This window comes from Macaca fascicularis, chromosome 8 (genome assembly GCF_037993035.2).
Source record: "Macaca fascicularis isolate 582-1 chromosome 8, T2T-MFA8v1.1".
NCBI classification, from domain to species: Eukaryota; Metazoa; Chordata; class Mammalia; order Primates; family Cercopithecidae; genus Macaca; species Macaca fascicularis.
The window spans coordinates 104,379,099-104,393,640 of record NC_088382.1 but is presented as its reverse complement, the minus strand read 5'-3'; the positions used below and the strand labels follow the sequence as shown (position 1 = coordinate 104,393,640).

Genomic DNA, 14,542 nt, shown 5'->3' with positions numbered 1-14,542 from the left:
ACTTTGGGAGGCCAAGGCAGGTGGATCACCTGAGGTCAGGAGTTCGAGATCAGCCTGGCCAACATGGTGAAACCCTGTCTCTACTAAAAATACAAAAATTAGCTGGGCATGGTAGTGGGTGCCTGTAATCCCAGCTACTCAGGAGGCTGAAGCAGGAGAATGACTTGAACCCAGGAGGCGGACATTGCAGTAAGCCGAGATTGCGCCCCTGCACTTTAGCCTGGGCAACAGAGCCAGACTCCATCTAAAACCAAAAAAAAATGGCCAGGCACGGTGGCTCACACCTGTAATCCCAGCACTTTGGGACGCTGAGGCAGGCAGATCACCTGAGGTCCGGAGTTCGAGACCAGCCTGACCAACATGGAGGAACTCTGTCTCTACTAAAAACACATAATTAGGTGGGCGTGGTGGTGCATGCCTGTAGTCCCAGCTACTCAGAAGGCTGAGGCAGGAGAATCACTTGAACCTGGGAGGCGGAGGTTGCGGTGAGCTGAGATTATGTCACTGCACTCTAGCCTGGGAAACAAGAGTGAAATTCCGTCTCAAAAAAAAAAAAAATTGTTACAAACAGTACTATAATACATAAATCGAAGTAACAAACTCTTTCCTTCCTTTTGAATTACTTCCTTGGAATAAAACAGAATTCCTGGGAGAAACTGCTCCCTAAAATTGAAAAAACGTATACCTCTACCAGCAGCCTGAGTATACCAACATCATCGCAACAGAATCAGTATCATGTGTTCCATTATTGTCTGCCAATTATATCTATATATACGCTATATATAATACCTACATATGATATATATGTTATATAAGATATATATCTACATACCATATCAATTATTTATATATCTATATGTCAATTATATCTACATATCATATATACATATGACATGTACATTTCCTTGTACCTTATTCCTTTATTGTTACCGTTGTACAACTGTACAGTGTTACAATGTACAGTTCCTTTTTTGCCAAAGATTAAATACAGACTTTTAATCAAATATATTTTCAGCGCTCCTCAAATATAAAGATGTTCCCCCTGAAAGTGAAACCCAGGTATGTATTTGTATATGAGAAGATCATCTACATTTCCACATTGCTTGTATGTGGAGCCCGGACTCTGTTAGTCCATTTTGGTGGCAAGTCTTCAAAGGGAGTCATTCACCTCTGATTTTTCCCCCTACTACTATCTGTACAATGCCATTTCCTGAAATCTCTTTAAATTTTCTAGTATACCTACACCTTTTAGTTTGAACAAACAGGAACTATTTTATAACCCTGCTTTCCCCTTCCAGTGTTAAGGAACAAGTAACATAAAATACCATTAAGAACACGAATAATCATAATGTAACGGAATGGGGCCGGGTGCGGTGGCTCAAGCCTGTAATCCCAGCACTTTGGGAGGCCGAGACGGGCAGATCCCGAGGTGAGGAGATCGAAACCATCCTGGCTAACATGGTGAAACCCCGTCTCCACTAAAAAATACAAAAAACTAGCCGGGCGAGGTGGCGGGCACCTGTAGTCCCAGCTACTTGGGAGGCTGAGGCAGGAGAATGGCGTAAACCCGGGAGGCGGAGCTTGCAGTGAGCTGAGATCCGGCCACTGCACTCCAGCCTGGGCGACAGAGCGAGACTCCGTCTCAACAAAATAAATAAATAAATAAATAATGGAATGACTTTAGTATCTTTTTTATACTTTTCTAAGAAGTCATACATAAATATAAGCTATAAAGCTGACAAATAAAGAGACAGCATATTCTTTCATGGCATTAGAATGTATTTTGCAGTATAAGATACATACCAATAAAATATAAACGAAAAGCAAACAAACACATTTTTTAAAACTTAGCTATTAAGAACATTTCAATTGTCAAAAGACACATTTCAGTAGAATATACCAGGTCAATTTTTCTATTTAACTTCTACTCCAGCAATACAGCATACATCAATGACATCAAATAAGGCAGTCAGACTTCTGTTTATTTCTTACAATTCTCACTAAGATCTCTAAAGAGAGTCTTATTCTTTTGTTTAAGTGGCATAAGAGAGTCTTACTCTTTAAGACCATTATGTTTACATGAGAAAGTATCTTTTCCTCTTCAAATATGAAGACAGATGTAGGGATTAAACGAAATTAATAGCAAGGTTAATTGAATGTGGTAGCCAGCCTCCAAGACGATCCCAATGATTCCTGCCTCCTAGTATTAATACCCTGTGTTGTCACCTCCCACACTGTACCAGGGGTCTGCGTGACTAACAAAATATGGCAGAGTGATGTTATATCATTTCTAAGATGAGGTTATAACAGATACCTGGCTTCCATTGTGGCACACTCTCATACTCTCTTGGATCATTCACTCTAAGGGAGACCAGCTGCCAAGTTGCATGCTGCCCTATGGAGAGGCCCATATGTAAGAAATTAAGGCCTCCCTGGCCAAAAGCCAGTACGGTACTGGGCCTCTGATAAATGGCCATGAGTGAGCTTGGAAGCAGATGCTTCAGCCCAGCCAGGCCTTCAGACCACACAGTACAAGCCAACATCATAACCGAAATCTCATGAGAGACCCTGAGCTAGAACCACCGATCTAAACCTCTTGGGATTCCTGACCCACAGAAATATGTGAGATGTTTGTTGTTTTAAGCTGTTAAATTTCGGGTGATCTGTTATGCAGCAATAACTAATACATCACACAATCAAAAAAGCAATCCTTTTATTTTTATTTATTTTGAAACAGACTCACTCTGTCACTCTGGCTGGAGTGCAGTGGCGTGATCTCAGCTCACTGCAGCCTCTGCCTCTCAAGTTAAAGCACTTCTCCTGCCTCAGACTCCGGAGTAGCTGGGACTACAAGCACCCGCCACCACATCTGGCTAATTTTTGTATTTTTAGTGGAGATAGGGTTTCACCTTGTTGGTAAGGCTGGTCTTGAACTCCCAGCCTCAAGTGATCCATCCGCCTCAACCTCCCTAAGTGCTGGGATTACAGGCATGAGCCACTGCACCCAGACAAGAAAGCAATCCTTTTAGAAAGTCTGTATTTTTTTATTTTATTTTTTATTTTTTAATTATTTATTTTTCTTGAGACAGAGTCTTGCTCTGTCACCCAAGTTGGAGCGCAGTGGCATGATCTCGGCTCACTGCAAGCTCCGCCTCCCGGGTTCACACTATTCTCCTGCCTCAGCCTCCCGAGTAGCTGGGACTACAGGCATATGCCACCATGCCTGGCTAATTTTTTGTATTTTTAGTAGAGACGGGGTTTCACCATGTTAGCTAGGATGGTCTTGATCTCCTGACCTTGTGATCCACCCGTCTTGGCCTCCCAAAGTGCTGGGATTACAGGCGTGAGCCACCACGCCCAGCTAGAAAGTCTGTATTTTAAATAATACAATAATCATTTGTGTTAAATACCACTTCATTCATTCATTTAGTTTTGAGACAGGGTTTCTCTCTGTCACACAGGCTGAAGTGTAGTGGCACAGTCAATAGCTCACTGCAGCCTCAGGTTTAAGTGATCCTACTGCCTCAGCTTCCCAAGTAGCTGGGATTGCAGGCAAACACCACCAAGCCTGGCTATTTTTTTTTTGTAAGAGATGATGAGATCTCACTATGTTGCCCAGACCGGTCTCAAACTTCAGGTCTCATGTGATCCTCCTACCTGGGCCTCCCAAAGTGCTAGAATTATAGATGTGAGCCACTGCACCTGGCCCCACTTCACTTTAAAATACAAGAATTGGCCAGGCAGAGTGGCTCACATCTGTAATCCCGGCACTTTGGGAGGCTGAGGCGGGTGGATCACTTGAGGTCAGGAGTTCAAGACCAGCCTGGCCAACATGGCGAAACCCCATCTCTACTAAAAATACAAAAATTAGCTGGGCGTGGTGGCGGGCACCTGTAATCCCAGCTACTCAGGAGGCTGAGTCAGGAGAGTCGCTTGAACCTAGAGGGCAGAGGTTGCAGTGAGCTGAGATCGTGCCACTGCACTCCAGCCTGGGCGACAAGAGCAAGAATCCATCTCAAAACGTAACTAAATAAAATAAAATAAAAGACTTTTGGTGGGGCATGGTGGCTCATGCCTGTAATCTCAGCACTTTGGGAAGCCAAGGCGGGCGGATCACCTGAGGTCAGGAGTTTGAGACCAGCCTGGGAAACATGGTGAAACCGCGACTTTACCAAAAAAAATAAAAATTAGTCAGGCATTAGCTGGGCGCGGTGGCTCACGGCTGTAATCCCAGCACTTTGGGAGGCCAAGGTGGCGGATCAGTTGAGGTCAGAAGTTCAAGAACAGCCTGGCCAATATGGTGAAACCCCATCTCTACTAAAAATACAAAAAAATTAGCCGGGTATTGCGGTATGTGCCTGCAATCCCAGCTACTTGGGAGGCTGAGGCAGGAGAATTGCTTGAACCTGGGAGGCGGAGGTTGCAGTGAGCCGAGATGGCGCCATTGCACTCCAGCCTGGGCAACAGAAAGACTCCATCTCAAAAAAAAAATAAAAATTAGCCAGGCATGGTGGCATGTGCCTGTAGTCCCAGCTACTGGGGAGGCTGAAGTGGGAGAATTACTGCATCCATAAGCCAGAGGGTGCAGTGAGCCGCGATCGTGCCATTGTACTCCAAGCCTGAGCAACAGAGTGAGACTCTGTCTCAAAATAAAAGTAAAAACATGAATAAATAAAATATAGGCTCTGTCTCAAAATAAAAGTAAAAAAATAAAATAAAATATAAGACTTTCTTTTTTTTTTTTGAGACGGAGTCTTGCTCTGTCACCCAGGCTGGAGTGCGTGGCGAGATCTTGGCTTGCTGCAAGCTCTGTCTCCCAGGTTCACGCCATTCCTTTGCCTCAGCCTCCTGAGTAGCTGGGACTACAGGTACCCGCCACCACACCCGGCTAATTTTTTGTATTTTTAGTAGAGATGGGGTTTCACCGTGTTAGCCAGAATGGTCTCAATTTCCTGACCTCGTGATCCGCCCACCTCGGCCTCCCAAAGTGCTGGGATTACAAGTAAGAGCCACTGCGCCCAGCCATAAAATATAAGACTTTCTAAACTTAATCTATGAGTATTATTATAACTTTCTTTCTAAAAATAAATCCTAATAGAATTTTAGAAAAGTACACAGCAACTCAAAATGTCCTCTAACAGGCACTTTCTGACATAACAAAAAATCATCTTGTTCTCCTACTTGCCAGACTGGATTTTCTATACTAAAAGGAACCAAAGCTCCAATGAGAAATGGCTGTTTACAAATCTTCTGCAGCAAAACTGCAAACCTACTCACCTTGTTGAGCCAGAAAACAAGAAAGCTTTCAAAGATTAACTAAGTTGTGTAAAAAGAACTCAGGAGCCAGCCTGAAAGGTACTCCTATTAACCAAGGTTGTGACAATTTGAGCAACAGAAGAACATTGATCATAATGGACTGAATCAATGAAATGAATTAAAATGAATCACTGAATCAATAAAAATTCATAAGTACAGAAAGATGCTTAGAAAAGAGAACACCAGAATCAAAGGTTTTTGTCACTATCTGGGAAAGCTATTAAATTAATCTCTTATTTAGAACTTGGTAAATTGAAATTAAGCATTTGTCCTCACTTTCTAACAGTGACTAAATTTGAAGGTAACTGGCCGGGCGCGGCAGCTCACGCTTGTAATCCCAGCACTTTGGGAGGCTGAGGCGGGTGGATCACGAGGTCAGGAGATTGAGACCACGGTGAAACCTCGTCTCTACTAAAAATACAAAAAATTAGCCAGGCATGGTGGCGGCACCTGTAGTCCCAGCTATTCAGGAGGCTGAGGCAGGAGAATCGCGTGAACCTGGGAGGCGGAGCTTGCAGTGAGCCAAGATTGCGCCACTGCACTCCAGCCTGGGCTACAGAGTGAGACTTCGTCTCAAAGGGAAAAAAAAATTTTTTTAAAGTAACCAAAAAGCCCTGGTTAATGAAGAAAAATTCTACTTTTGAAGAATGAAGAATGTAGCTAATGAAAATAGAAAAATATAATTTTATAAACCCTAATAAAATTATTACTTTAAGGCAAAGGTTATAAACTGGTGTTACAACTATTAGGTAAATGCTTAATGGCAAAAAGGACATTCATTTGGTGCTAAAAACACCACACAGATTATTCTCCAGTTATTAGAGAAAAACATAACTATTCAAGGGAGAGATCAGACTGCCATTCCCCCAAACCAGCAGTCAGTCTCAGCTTCACTAGGGGTTGATCAATTAAATATAACTTCTACTGTCATAGAACATGAAAAATATATAATCTAGCATATATTTCAACCAGAACTGTTTATTTTGAACCCATCAAGCCTTTACATATAATTTCCAGATGACAGAAACACAGGAGATAAAGGTAAAAGCTAAATGACACCACAGGATGCAACAAGACTTAGTCTCTTCAACATAAATTGGGGGACTATGTTAGATTTAGAGTATCAAGGAACAGAACAACCAGATGCACTATGGAGTCCTGGATTAAATCCTGATTTGCATAAATCAGGTATATAGAGTATTTCAGGGTCAACCAGGGAAACTGTAATAAGGTCGGGTATTAGATAAGATAAAATATTACTGAAATGTAAAGGCAATGACAGTTGAACAGAGAAAGCAGCATTAAAAAAAAAAAAAGTATTGCAGCCAGGCGCAGTGGCTCACACCGGTAATCCCAGCACTCTGGGAGGCCAAGGCGGGTGGATCACGAGGTCAGGAGATCGAGACCATCCTGGCCAAGATAGTGAAACCCCATCTCTACTAAAAATACAAAAAAATTAGCCAGGCTTGGTGGCGGGCGCCTGTAGTCCCAGCTACTCCAGAGGCTGAGGCAGGAGAATGGCGGGAACCCAGGAGGTGGAGCTTGCAGTGAGCTGAGATCACGCCACTGCACTCCAGCCTGGGTGACAGAGCAAGACTCCATCTCAAAAAAACAAAACAAAACAAAAAAAACAGTATTTTTTTTTTTGGTAAATTACTGATTTTAGTAAAAAATACACATACAAATACATAGATGAATATACACACACATTCACCTAGAAGAAGACCCAAAATTCAGATTCTAAGGATTAGGATGAATTAAAAAAAAGAAAAAGATCCAAAAGAATATGCTGGTATATTATGTCTCAATTTTTGCATGTAGTGGCATAAAACACCACAAATGTATTATCTCACAAAGGCCAGCAGAGTATGGCTGGATGCTCTGCTTAGCATCCCTAAGCTAAAATCAAGGCATCAGCCAGGGCTACAGTTTTCATCAGGGGCTTGTAGTCCTCTTACAATCTCATCGGCTACTAGCAGAATTCATTTCCTCCTTGCTTCATACCTGCAGTGGTGCAGAAAATCCTTCTCATACCTCAAATCTCTCTGACCTCTCTTTCTACACAGGCTGGAGAAAGCACTTTGGTTTTAAGGGCTCACGTGATTAGATCAGGCTCACAGGGTAATCTTTCCAATCTGTCTAATGTGCTATATAAAGTATCATAATCATGGGAATGGCATCTCATCATATTCATAGGTTCTGAGAATTAGAGTGAGGAATGTTGGGGAGGGGAGGCATTTTGAGAACTCTGACTACTACAGTCACAAAAAGTTTTTAAAAATCAATTAAAACAGCTTTCCTACCTGTTAATAATAAACCATGCAACAGTAAGCATTCCTGCTAGCCACGTTCCACTCATAAGCCAACTTGTAACAAATAAAGCAGTCACATATATTCCTTGCAATCCAAAAACAATGCCAATATAGAAATACACTGGCTCAATAATCTCCTATGTGGAAAAAACAGAAAGAGAACAAGATAACAGGATGGCATTAAATAATTCGAGGATTCATGACTACATGAGAAAATAAATAATAGGGTCCAAAGAAAAATACATACATTGCTCCCAGTGGCTTGATACAAAACGCTAGCAATAAGTTCCGGATATAGAGACATTTGCTGCACTGCATTTATAGTCTTCAGAGATACAGTTTTGTTATTGTGTGTTAGTTCATAAACACCTAAAGACAGAAAGATTTTTCTCCAGATTATTTATTCTGCTTCACAGTAATTAAAGATGTCATTCATTAGTCCTTAAATATTTAATATTATTATCAAGAAAGATCCCAAATAGAATACTCCATGCTGCATTTTCCAATTTTTAACAATTTAGCACAAGAAAGAGAAATATCTATATTCTGAGACAAATCCCCACATGAAAGGTCCCAATATAGTAGAACAGAGATTATTAGAGGCTGGGAAGAGCAGAGGGGAGGGGAGGATAGGGAGAGATTGGTTAATGGATACAAAATTACAGCTAGATAGGAAAAATAACTTCTAGTATTCTATAGTACTATAGAATGAATATGGTTAACAACAATTTAGCGTATATTTTCAAAAAGCTGAGAGTCGATTTTGGATATTCATAACACAAGGAAGTGACATATGTCCAATGTGATGGATATGCTAACTACTCTGATTTGATGATTATACATTGTGTATAATATGAAAATATCACTCCCCATAAATATGCACAATTACTACATGTCGAGTAAAAGTAAGAGGAGGAGGAAAGGTTCTAAAATAGAAGAACAATGTTTTATTTAAGAAAAATGTTGACATTATGGCCAGGCGTGGTGGCTCACGCCTGTAATCCCAGCACTTTGGGAGGCCAAGGCAGGCGGATCATCGAGATCAGCCTGGCCAACACGGTGAAACCCTGTCTCTACTAAGTATACAAAAATTAGCCGGGCATGGTGGCCGGCGCCTTTAATCCCAGCTACTCGGGAGGCTGAGGCAGGAGAATTGCTTGAACCCAGGAGGTGGAGGCTGCAGTGAGCCAAGATCGCACCACTGCACTCCAGCCTGGGTGACAAAGCAAGACTCCATCTTGGGAAAAAAAAGAAAAGAAAAGAAAAAGGAAAATATTGTTATTAAAAATGTAACTGTGGTTATCATACCTCTTTCAAATGAAGGTGCCTTTAACATATCTTTATAATAGGAGTAATAAATGGCACTGTCACCTTGAAACGTGATTTCCCGTTCAAGCTCCTAAAAGGAAATGAAATAGTTATTTAAAATTGAATTTTTTTTTTTTTTTTTTTTGAGACAGAGTCTTGCTCTGTCGCCCAGGCTGGAGTGTAGTGGTGCAATCTCGGCTCACTGCAAGCTCCGCCTCCTGGGTTAACGCCATTCTCCTGCCTCAGCCTCCAAGTAGCTGGGACCACAGGCACCCGCCACCACGCCCGGCTATTTTTTTGTATTTTCAGTAGAGACAGGGTTTCACTGTGTTAGTCAGGATGGTCTCCATCTCCAGACCTCATGATCCGCCCACCTTGGCCTCACAAAGTGCCGGGATTACAGGTATGAGCTACCACGCCCGGCCCTAAGATTTAATTATTTTTGCTTTTCAAGAGATGGAGTCTCTCTCTGTTACCCAGGCTGGTGTGCAGAGGCACACTCATGGCTCACTGAAACCTCAAATGATCCTCCCACCTCAGCCTACCCAGTAGCTAGGACTACAGGCACATGGCCGACGTTTTTTTTGTTTTGTTTTTTTTGTAAAGAAGGGGGTCTCACAATGTTGTCTAGGCTGGATTTTCTGAAGTTTTCAATTTCAGCCTCTGGCCCAGCGTGGTGGCTCACGCCTGTAATCCCAGCACTTTCGGAGGCCAAAGCGGGTGGATCACTTGAGGTCAGGAGTTTGAGAATAGCCTGGCTAACATGGTGAAACCCTGTCTCTACTAAAAATACAAAAATTAGCCAGGCGTCGTGGTGTGTGCCTGTAACCCCAGCTACTCGGGAGGTGGGAGAATCGCTTGAACCCAGGAGGCAAAGGTTGCAGTGAGCTGAGATCACACCACTGCACTGCAGACTGGGACACAGAGCGAGACTCTGTCTCCAAAAATAATAACAATAATAATAAAATAAAATAAATTTCAGCCTCAATCTTCTGTCTTCCTTCTCACCTTCCAAATTCTCACCTTCCAAATTAACATATTAATAGTATTTATCCTTTTATTCAAAGACATGAATTTTCTTTAATTACTAGTGGCTCCATTAATGAGGAACTTAACCTTTTAGTAATCTGGCAATAATTTTAATGAAACATTAAGGTTTAAAATGAATTGTAAATCACAAGTCATCACTTGTTATATATAATATATATCAGGAAAATCTAGAAGGAAAACCACAAGACATGCCCTAAGAATAGCAAGAATAGTAAGACAGGCAATAACGAATGATAGTTGAAGTGTTAGAACTCCATAATAAAAAGACAAGTTTAAGGAGAAAGTCATATTTTCTATTACGGTTCCACATCTCTATGTATCCAGAACAGCAAGTCTTTAATTAGTACTTTGCAAGAGCACCAGATACTTAGTCAGTACTCTACACATGAACTTCAAGAGGTACAGCAAATCTTAAAATTCCTACAATCAGGCTAATTAGAATTAAGAATAATAGTAAAAATAACATTAGGAGGCCTTGTGCTTTTTAGACTGAATCAAAATTTTATGAATCTATAATCTTTTACAATCAAATGAATTATTTTTATGCATAATATGTATCAATTAATACAAAAACAAAAGATATTAGAGCACTTTTCACAAAGTTTGATCAACAGAACTTCCTAAAATGTTAACGGATGTTACCAAAAAAGAATTCTGTAGTTAAATAAGTTCTGAGAAAGACTAGATTAAACAAAGTTAAATAGCTTTATTATAAGACTTTTCAGAGTTTCAGTATATCTTATATATTGTGACTCTCCAAGAGGAAGTCTTCTCAGATCTATTTTTCCCCATCTTGAGTTTGCTATGGTCTGAATATATGTGTCCTCCTAAAATACATATGCTGAAACCTAACACCCAATGAGAAGATATTTGGAAGTGGGATATCTGGGAGGTGATTAGGTCATGAGGGCAGTTCCCTCATGAATGGGATTAATGTCCTTATAAAAGAGGCCCCACAGAGATCCCTTGCTCCTTCCACCATGTGAGGATGCAGCAAGATGATCCCTGCTATAAACCAGGAAGCAAGCCCTCACCAGACATCAAATCTGCCCATGCCTTATCTAGGACTTCTCAGCATCCAGAACTGTGAGAAATAAATTTCTGCTGTTTATAAGCCATTCTGTTGTTTATAAGCTTATGGTACTTTGTTATAGCAGTCTGAATGAACTAAGAGCTTCCTGACCTAAATAAATTACTTAAAATTTTGTTTTATGAATGCAAACATTTGTTTCTAAGATTTCAAAGATGTAAACTCTCAATCAGTGCTTCTCAAGTCTACTGGGTATATGAAACACCTGAAGACGTTATTAAACTGTAGATTCTGATTTTAAAGTGGAGTCTAAGAGTCTATGATTCTGAAAAAGCTCCCAGATTCTGCCAATGTTCCTGACCCATACACAAAGCTTTGTAAAACAAAGTTCTTAATGAAGGCCTTCTAATTTTCAAAGCTTTGGTTATTCTCAGTTCTGCCTATACAACATAATCACCTAAAAATATTCATCGACATACTGATCGCAGCATGTTCCACTGCCTCTACCTAAGAATCTGAGAGGGAGGTTATCTTTGAAAGCTCCCTAGATGATTCTGTCATACATCCACTGTTGAGAACTGCAGTTAATCTGCATAACATTTCCAGGGAAATAATACATGCTACAGTAATAGCTAAATCAAGACAGACGTAGTCATTACTCAGTTAAATGTCTTCATGGTGTTAATTAAACCAATTGCTTTAAAATACTTGGTCAGCTTGACTAAAAAATAAGAACAACAAAAAACCCAGTCTGGGCTCAAAAATTTAAAAACTCTACAAAGCCAAGAGGACTTTGCAAACAAACTTATTCAAAAGTCAAACTATGAAATTATGAATACAACTATAGCAACTGAAGAATCTGTGGAAATATACATGATTGAAAACCAAACACTAAACACAGTAATGAGGCAAAATTTTAATACTATGTGATGCCTGTTAATCCCTTTCAACTCCCTCAAAAACATTCTAATCATGTGATCTAAAAATTAAAATATTTTAATACTAAAACTTCCAGATTGTTTCTGAAATGTGAACTACCTACCAAAACTATGAAAAGGCTGGCTAAACTCCCTAACATTTCACTGTCATCAAAAGTCCCTGATAAGTTAATTGCACCCTCATAGTTTTATTCTATGAAATACACTATTAAGTATTTTAAGGTTGATACTGTAACTATATTCTCAAAAGAGCTTCTGGAGCACTTTGTTCCTAATAGCCATAAATAAGACAGCACTTGTCATACTTATCATACACATATTCTGGTTCCCTGGGAAAAAACTTTCATGTGCTCAAAATTCTTTCTTCTTACCTGCCTGTTGGAAAACCAGAATTTCCGTTCATGGTATGCTGATAAGTAGAGAGCATACATCATACCACTAGTAACCGCTGCAAGACAGCCAATGAAAATCTTTGCAAAGCGTTGAAATAATACATCTGAAAAGCATATTAAAAGTAATCAAAAGGTAATATGTACCCTTGATATGATGTGATTAAAAATGGCATTCTACCTCTATGGTCTTTGTCCCCAAAACCCACAACTAGAGTCTAATTGTGAGAAAAGCATCAGATAAATTCCAATAGAGGGTCATCCTATAAATATATCTCTCAAACCGTCAAGGTCATCAAAAACAAGAGCTTGAGAAAGTATCAAAGCCAAGAGAAGCTTAACAGACATAACAACAGACATAATAAGTGTCACGTGGTATCGTGGATGGGATACTGGGACAGAAAAAAGACATTACGGGTCGGAAACGGTGGCACTTTGGGAGGCCGAGGCGGGCAGATCACTTGAGGTCAGGAGTTTGAGACCAGCCTGGCCAAAAATGGTGAAACTAAAATACAACAATTAGCTGGGTGTGGTGGCGCACACTTGTAATCCCAGCTACTCGGGAGGCTGAGGAACAAGAATCATTGAATCTGGGAGGTGGAGGTTGCAGTATGCTGAGATCACGCCACTGCACTCCAGCCTGAGGGACAGAGCGAGATTCCATCTCAAAAAAAAAAAAAAAAAAAAAAAAAAAAAAAAGGCTGGGCGCAGTGGCTCACGCCTGTAATCCCAGCACTTTGGGAGGCTGAGACGGGCAGATCACGATATCAGGAGATCAAGACCATCCTGATTAACACGGTGAAATCCCGTCTCTACTAAAAATACAAAAAATTAGCCGGGCATGGTGGCGGGCGCCTGTAGTCCCAGCTACTCAGGAGGCTGAGGCAGGAGAATGGCGTGAACCTGGGAGGCAGAGCTTGCAGTGGGCCGAGATCATGCCACTGCACTCCAGCCTGGGCGACAGAGCAAGACTCCGTCTCAAAAAAAAAAAAAAAAAAAAAAAAAAAAATATATATATATATATATATATATATGGTAAAAAATAAGGAAATCTGAATATCTGAGTAACATATGATCCTAAGTTAATAATAATGTATCAGTATTGCTTCATTAATTCTAACAAATGTACCATACTAATGTAAAATTTTAATAAGGAAACTCCATATGTGGTAGAGTGTAATATAGGAACTGTATCTGCTCAACTCTTCTGCAAATCTAAAATTGTTTTAAAAATTAAAGTATAGGCCGGGTGCCATGGCTCATGTCTGTAATCCCAACACTTTGGGAGGCCAAGGCGGGTGGATCACCTGAAGTCAGGAGTTCGAGACCAGCCTGGCCAACCTGGTGAAACCCTGTCTCTACTAAAAATACAAAAATTAGCTGGGTGTGGTGGCGGGTGCCTGTAATCCCAGCTACTCAGGAGGCTGAGAAAGGAGAATCACTTGAACCTGGGAAGTGGAGGTTGCAGTGAGCATAGATTGCGCCACTGTACTCCAGCCTGGGTGACAGAGCAAGACTCTGTCTCAAAAAAATAATACAATTAAAAAAAAAGTATGATAAAATTTAAAGTCTATATTCTGCAAGAGGAAAAAGTTCTAAGATCTGTGTCACAACCTAAATATACTTAACACAATAGAACACTACACTTAAAAATGGTTAAGATGGGCCAGGCGCAGTGGCTCGTGCCTGTAATCCCAGCACTTTGGGAGGCCAAGGCGGGCGGATCATGAGGTCAGAAGATCGAGACCATCCTAGCTAACACGGTGAAACCCTGTCTCTACTAAAAAATACAAAAAATTAGCCAGGGGTGGTGGCAAGCGCCTGTAGTCCCAGCTACTTGGGAGGCTGAGGCAGGAGAACGCAGTGAACCTGGAGGCGGAGCTTGCAGTGAGCACACATCACGCCACTGTGCTCCAGCCTGGGTGACAGAGCGAGACTCTGTTAAAAAAAAAAAAAAAAAGTGGGCCGGGCGCGGTGGCTCACGCCTGTAATCCCAGCACTTTGGGAGGCCGAGACGGGCGGATCACGAGGTCAGGAGATCGAGACCATCCTGGCTAACACGGTGAAACCCCGACTCTACTAAAAAGAAGTACAAAAAACTAGCCGGGCGAGGTGGCGGGCGCCTGTAGTCCCAGCTACTCGGGAGGCTGAGGCGGGAGAATGGCGTAAACCCGGGAGGCGGAGCTTGCAGTGAGCGGA

The 14,542-nt window shown here is 41.2% G+C and overlaps 1 protein-coding gene across 9 annotated transcripts in view; it reads right to left on the bottom strand.

Moving 5' to 3' along the window:
• DPY19L4 (dpy-19 like 4) overlaps positions 1-14,542 on the bottom strand; it is a 76,110-nt gene that overhangs the window by 46,805 nt on the left and 14,763 nt on the right. For 4 of the 9 annotated variants that reach the window (XM_005563724.5, XM_045398514.3, XM_015455044.4 and 1 more), the window contains exons 3-6: positions 12,326-12,450; positions 8,937-9,027; positions 7,876-7,997; positions 7,620-7,765 (exon numbers count right to left, since the gene is read on the bottom strand). In XM_005563724.5, the coding sequence (XP_005563781.3) occupies positions 7,620-7,765; positions 7,876-7,997; positions 8,937-9,027; positions 12,326-12,450 (484 nt within the window). Of the gene's footprint in view, positions 1-7,619; positions 7,766-7,875; positions 7,998-8,936; positions 9,028-12,325; positions 12,451-14,542 lie in introns of those variants that run through there. The other 5 variants (XM_073999100.1, XM_073999101.1, XM_073999104.1 and 2 more) reach the window with 3 other exon arrangements.